Source organism: Sinocyclocheilus anshuiensis, unplaced genomic scaffold, assembly GCF_001515605.1.
Source record: "Sinocyclocheilus anshuiensis isolate Anshui unplaced genomic scaffold, SAMN03320099.WGS_v1.1 scaffold2417, whole genome shotgun sequence".
NCBI classification, from domain to species: domain Eukaryota; kingdom Metazoa; phylum Chordata; class Actinopteri; order Cypriniformes; family Cyprinidae; genus Sinocyclocheilus; species Sinocyclocheilus anshuiensis.
The window spans coordinates 159,929-167,511 of record NW_015552731.1 but is presented as its reverse complement, the minus strand read 5'-3'; the positions used below and the strand labels follow the sequence as shown (position 1 = coordinate 167,511).

The 7,583-nt window shown below is 33.2% G+C and overlaps 1 protein-coding gene across 1 annotated transcript in view; it reads right to left on the bottom strand.

Moving 5' to 3' along the window:
- The window catches only part of LOC107667836 (pre-mRNA-processing factor 17-like), a gene marked incomplete at its 3' end in the record, with an annotated part of 26,209 nt that overhangs the window by 16,216 nt on the left and 2,410 nt on the right, over positions 1-7,583 (bottom strand). The window contains exon 2 of the mRNA XM_016459556.1: positions 5,353-5,437. Within this exon, the coding sequence (XP_016315042.1) occupies positions 5,353-5,437 (85 nt within the window). The remainder of the gene's footprint in view (positions 1-5,352; positions 5,438-7,583) is intronic.

Here is a 7,583-nt window from a genome sequence, read left to right as displayed (position 1 = left end):
TTACTCCAGTCTTCTGTGTCACATGATCTTCAGAAATCAGTATAATATGCTGATTTGCTGCTCAAGACATCTTCTTACCCCTCACTGAGGCTTAGGTTTAGCGGATACTTATCGTGATGGACCGTGATGCTTACTTTTTTCTTTGAAAAACTTAACATATGAACTCACTAAATCGGCATCTCGTAAAATTCAACATTTTCTATTGAGATTGGGTTTGTGTGTCATACTAAATAATGCTTAACTCATTGTTAACTCTTGTTAGCAAACATGAACATACTTGCAAATATTGGTTAAAATAGTAGAATTGTACAAACTTTTATTTTAATCAAAAGAACTACACAAAAAAAAAGTTTTTTGTTAAAAAAAATGTAAAAAAAACACTTAAATGGCTAGTTAAAGAATTGCATAGAAACAAGGAATTACATAGAAATGGCAAGTAACACATTGAATTCAATGTTAATTTTTGAAGTAGAAAAACTGAAATAGTATTTTCTTGTAAAACAAACTCAGATAATCTGTTTTATTTACAACGTTTTTACAGTGTAACAGAATTTAGCTACTATTCACACCTTATTTTTATTAGAGCTAAAGTATTAATAGGATATTTTAAATATACAAATTAATAAAAAAAAAATTTTTATTTTTTTTTTTACTTTTTTACAAATGTAATTATTTTTATCAATACTTTTAAGTATTGAATTACACTCAATTCACAACAATGCAATTAAAGAGCCATTTTTATTTCCCCAAAGAACCTTTGATCAGTTCTTAAAAGAACCATGTTTTTTCCTAGTGTGAAGAACATTTTAATAATCTGAAGAACATTTTTCCATTTTAAAGAACTTTCTGTCCAATGGTAAGATTCCATGGATGTTAAAGGTTTTTATGGAACCATCAATGCCAACAAAGAACCTTTAAGCCTTTAAGGAGTGTAAGGTCCACACTTCTTTCTTCATCCACTATCTAGGATGCATTCACTGATTGTGTTCTCTGTTAAGAAATACATATGATGCAGCCTCAGATGTTGGTAACAGTGGCATACATGCATGGCTTGGACATCCACGGTTTTAATGCTCATCTGCTGCGCACTAACGCTCGTGTCCATGGATGTTAAAGGTTTTTATGGAACCATCAATGCCAACAAAGAACCTTTAAGCCTTTAAGGAGTGTAAGGTCCACACTTCTTTCTTCATCCACTATCTAGGATGCATTCACTGATTGTGTTCTCTGTTAAAAAATACATATGATGCAGCCTCAGATGTTGGTAACAGTGGCATACATGCATGGCTTGGACATCCACAGTTTTAATGCACATCTGCTGCGCACTAACGCTCGTGTGTAACTGTTTGTTGTCTGTAATCAAGTGTATTTTGATGTGGATGTTAATGTGTCTTGAAGACAGACATCTATAGACACGGGTCACATGATACCCAGAATGCACCCATTGACGTTTGTTCAAACAGACAGTAAAATAAAAGCCCTGTTTGTGCACAGAATGAACTCCCACTTCCCCCGTTATTTCAGAGTGGTACGACCCCAGTGGCCTTTGCTGAGCTTTCTTTGTGTGCGTTTGTGCGCTTGACAGACTCTTACTTCAGTAGTAACACCGAGAAGCAGCTCTGTTGTGCTGGAGGCCGGATTGGCATGCTGTGCCCATTGGCAGCATCCGCTAGCCTCGTTTACCCAGAAACGCCTCCATTCATGGCAGATCCAACATGGCGGCTCTTTACAGTGAGCGCAGTTGGAGTTAATGGGCCAGTCATGCGACTGCTCGACTCACAGCGGATCTATCCATGCTTGATTGATGAAGGATTCACATCAGCACCGTGACGCACCGTTCAGTGCAAACGCTTCAAACGTTGTGGCTCTCATTGTCTACAGGTGCAGCCATTTCTGGATGATTTGGGGAAAAAAAATTACTGGGTGAAAATTTACTTCAACCAAAATAACTACCAGAATTACCATTCATAACTTCAAAACTGTCAAAATTTGAAACTCAATAGTTTTACCAGGGAGAAAATCTTAAAGGGGTGGTTTACTGGGTTTTTTCTAGACTTGATTGTGTTTATGAGGTGCAGTCTAACATGTGTTAACGCTTCGTTTTTAATGTAACAGTTCATTGTTGGAGGTGAGCTGAATGAGCGAGAGAGAGAGAGAGATGCAGAGCAGGGCGACGCGAGGAACAGTATTAAGAACTGCTGCTTTTGAACATTGATTTAGAAACTTGTGAATCCATTAGAATCGAGTCTGAATACTTTCCGTACCCACTGTATATATAATATATTATATATATAGACATCAAATAATGTCTAATAAATTGAGTAAATATTCTATGAATTGTTTATTGTTCTCTATATATATATATATATATAGTGTATGTACAGTATGTATGCATGTATGTATATGTATGTATGTAATATGTATATATAGAACAATAAATAATTCATGGAATATTTACTCAATTTATTAGACATTATTTGAAGACAGAAAAAAAAATGCCCAGGCTGTCATTCATCTAATGCTAATAAACACAATTAGGACAGTTTCCAATTTTACAAATTATTTTTGATAGATAATAAAATAATTGGTATATAATACACATTTATATAATAATGCTAAATGAGGTGTAATGTAAATTGCTGAAAACGTATTTCAACTTATCTCTTAACATTCTTAAAAAAAAATTTCCCAACTATATGTCCAATGATGATAATCAAAAAATATTGTGTGATTTATCACTACATATAGAGTTTATCACTTATAATTTATGTCTTCATCATATGCTAATAATACCATGATACGGTTTGATAATCATATTCATACAGTATTTAAATGATACTTCAAAGAATACCATGAAATTACCCTCATGGTATCAAACCAGCACATCAATTATCATAAAACACCCACAACCATATGTAGTTAAATGAATAACAAAAGAGGCACAGATCTAGATCAATACACTCTTATTATTAACAAAATATATTATTAGACCGATTAAATTATTTAACATCTGCAAGTAAAATACATTAAACTCTAGCAAGGCCTGTTTTCCACACCATTTTCACTAAAGGAACACAAGAAATTATTACTTCTATGCACCAATCACAGCAACTCTCATTAAAACAGACAATTTATAATATTTATCAAAGCTCTTCTATAAACATGTTTTAATGCCCTAATCCAATAAAAGCTGTTTAAGCGAGAACGGACTCAAACAGACCGACGCACACTTCCCAGAATCCTTTGAGCCTCGAGCGTTTCCTCTGAGTGCCATTGTTCAGCTCTACAACTCACATCTATTATTGATGGCTTTGGTTTCTGCCGTCCGCTTCTTCATCTACACTTTGTCCTTCAAATTACGGCAACTATTTCAAATCTGGACTTATTAGGACGAGAGCAAACTACAAGAAAAAAGATGAAACGGAGGAAGTGACAGACGCCTTTCTTATGTGTTGTGATACACAAGTGTGCAAAGGATTCTTGAAAAGAAAAAAGGGAAAATTTGATATTTCAATTTAAAAAAATTAAATGTCCATGGACGAATCATCCACAATAATAGCAATAATATGTTAAATATTTAAAAAAAATTCCAATTTAAAAGACTAGGACTGATTAAAAATATACATTTTTAATAAATTCTAAAACAATTATGTATCTGTTTAATAGAAATTCATATTTCAAAATGCTAAATGAGACCCACATAAATTACTGAATTTAACTACTTATTTCACACAATATTTTCTTAAAATTCAAAAATTTTTGAATCATTTGTTAAACACTGATAATTGAAAAAGATCATCATATTTCTCTCTCTCTCTATATATATATGTTCAAATTTCATTCCAAGTTAAAAGACTATGATTGTTTAAATTATTATTATTATTATTATTTAGATAGATTAAGAAGTAATTGATATATAATAAAAATGTATATTTAATAACACCAAATTAGACTTATTTCACATATTTTCTTAAAATTCACTAAAATTATTGAAAATATTTTTATGTCTATGAATTGTTTAATACTGATAAATGACAAATATTATGATTTGTTACTATATTTTTTAATTTCAAAATAAAAAAATAACGCGTAAAATAATTGGTATATAATAAAATGAATAATGCTAATTGCTAAATGAGATGAATTACTAAATTTTACTTATTCCCCACAATATTTACTTATATATTATGTATTATCATTTTCATAAATTTGTTTAATTTATTTTTACTTAATATTATATATATATATATATATTAGGGATGCACCGATACTGGTATCGGTATCGGGCCCGATACTGGTCTCCTGTACTCGTACTCGTTAAAATGCCCCGATACCAAACGCCGATACCACACAGCGATAAGTGCCATATTCAGACAAAGAAACACCGACAACAGAACAACAGACAGCAGAATGGAGTTATAAGAGATTAAGGATGTCTACGAAGTATATGTATGCAATGAATATAATGTTAAACTTTCAGTATTAATGCCTGTATAGCTGGTGTGCGCGAGCTGATAAACAAAGCACGCTGAGTGGATTGAGCGCGTGGAGGCGCAGATGCGCGAGCTTGTCGAGTGAATATATCTTGCTCACAGATATCACTGGAAAGTTTGTAGTTCGGTCGGATACGTAAAAAACGTACAAATGCAATAAAAATATCGGTACTCGGTATCGGCAAGTACCAAAAATAAAAGTATCGGTATCGGGCGAGTACTGGAAAAAGTGGTATCGGTGCATCCCTAATATATATGATTTAAAAAAATGGAATATGCATGGATGAATTGTTCAGTAAGGTCAATAATATGCATTAAAACATTAAGATATTCAAATTTTATGCCAATTTTAAAGTCAAGAATTGTTGAATTTACTAAACAATTTTGAAACTTCTGCATACAGTATATTGCATATGCATCTTATTTACTAACACTTACAGTCAAACTTGACTAGTTAGTATGAGCTGGTTTAGGTGTATGTTTTCAGAGCAAACATCACTTTCCATGCAACTTTTCCAGATGTATTATAGAACGCAGGAGGTACTGTAAATTTCATTGCACTGACCATGGCAGCAGTCATTATGATCAAATGATGGAGAAAAGCATTAAAACTGGCCATTTATGTATAGTTTGCAATGTAGCATAAAAATTTACAAGTGATAAACGTTTCTTTCCAGCCGTAAAACTGTACTTTACGGTTTTTGAAGTACGTGTTTTGCTGTTTTATGTATCAGTGACTATCAACACATGTCAGTGTTTCGCTCACAGCATCATTTAGTTCCTCAGTGTCATTTTGGAATTGAAATGATGTCTTAATATGAGAAGTATTCCACATATGTGTCGTTAGAAGCACTTGTACCTGCAGCTCGTCCGTGGCGTGATGAGTGTTTGGCGTCTGTCCATCATCTGAGTCCGTGTTTGTGCACGAGCGCCTCCGGAACATACTGTGAAGAGGTAAAACAGCAGGATATGAGACGAAAATGACAGAATCATTTGATGAAAGTTAGCGTCAGATAGCAAAGCAGACAGATACAATACCGATACTTTTAAAGTCCAGTATCGTCGATATTGATACAGATACCGATACTGATACTTTTAAAGTCCAGTATCATCAATATCGATACAGATACCGATACCTATACAGATACCGATACTTTTACAGTCCAGTATCATCGATATTGATAGAGATACCGATACCTGTACAGATATAGATACCGATACCGATACTTTTAAAGTCCAGTATCGTCGATATCGATGCTGATACCTATACAGATACAGATATCGATACTTTTAAAGTCCAGTATCGACAATATTGATACAGATACCGATACTTTTAAAGTCCAGTATCGTCGATATCGATGCCGATACCTATACAGATACAGATATCGATACTTTTAAAGTCCAGTATCGTCGATTTCGATACAGATACCGATACCTATACAGATATCGATACCGATATCTATACAGATACAGATACCGATACATATACAGATACCAATACTTTTGAAGTCCAGTATCGACTATATTGATACAGATACCGATACTTTTAAAGTCCAGTATCGTCGATATTGATACAGATACCAATACTTCTAAACTGAACTTTTAAATTATGAAATGTATTAAATTATTAAATTACTAAGAGTAAAATGGGTAATGATACCCACTTTATTTTATATTTGAAACACATTTTTAACTTAATTGCAACTTATTAGGTTGTATATTTGTTTACACATGGTTAAAATATGTTTACAAATACTAATACTAATACAAATACTATAGTTGAACTATGGCCACTTTAGTAAAATCATGGTTCATTTTCATAAGGGACTGCCAGTGACAGGCTGTTGCACGCATAAAATGCAACCTTTTTATTCTGACAGTGTATGATTTATATTAACATTACAGAATAGAACATGATCAATATGAACTTTTAAAAATCAATATGTTTTAACGTAATGTTTATTGTGAAATAACTCAAACATATATGTTTTTTCTGTCCTCTGATAGGGCTGCCGTTCCCAAAAGCTTCAATGCTTTATGATACTTTTGGGAAATGCACTGTCAGAAGTGAGTGAACGCTCTCTGTGACTGATTGATTCTGTCTTGCAACATTTGCTTGTTTTCAGATGAGCAGGAAAATAGTTCTATCCTACACAATTATTCGCTAACAGGTTATTCGTCCAATTCAATGCATATTGTACGGATTAATTTGTTGTTGTTGTTGTTAAATAAACAAAATCACTGGTAAATAAAACACACCTTAGTATCAATATTTTTCTCACATCAGTATCGAAATATCGATACTTCAGGATCGATACACCCATCCCTAGTAGTTGCGCTCATGGAGGGAAAGTTAAGCGAGTTTTATTTTGTTGGTCGCTTGGTAAATATCGCATTGCTCCGCCCACCGTGGAATCTCATTGTCATTGGTCCAAAATCCCATGTGTTGCATTCTGATTGGCTGTGGTTGTGTCACGTTGCAGTTTAAATGTTTTAAATGCTTTAAAGGGGTGGTTGATTGTGATTTCGCTTCTTTAACGTTAGTTAGTGTGTAATGTTGCTGTTGTGGCATAAACAATATCTGCAAAGTTACGATGCTGAAAGTTCAATGCAAATGGAGATATCGTCTTTTAAAATTCTGGCAGTTTAATGCCTACAAAAGCGGCTCGTAGGGACTACAACGAGCTACTTCCCGGGTTGGTGACGTCACAAACCCAGAAATTTACATAAAGCATTAACACATGTTAGACTGCACCCTATAAACACAATCAAGCCTAGAAAAAAACAGTCAACCACCTCTTTAAATGACATAAACAAAACAGTACAACAGACATTATGAAGCCAGGGGAACAATGGCGTTTGAATGCGTATCTCTGAATGCTTGGTGCAAAACATATTTAATTGAAATATATTGAATAATATTTTTAATTTAATTAAAAAACTGAGTAATTCATTAATGTAAAAAAGTTTTTTTTTAAATTGCTAATGTAGATGATCTGGCGAAATTGGGCCATTTTGTGGCTAAAAATGTCAATATGATTTTCATGTAATTTACAAAAGTAATTTGAAAATTTGGATTTAATAAATTTC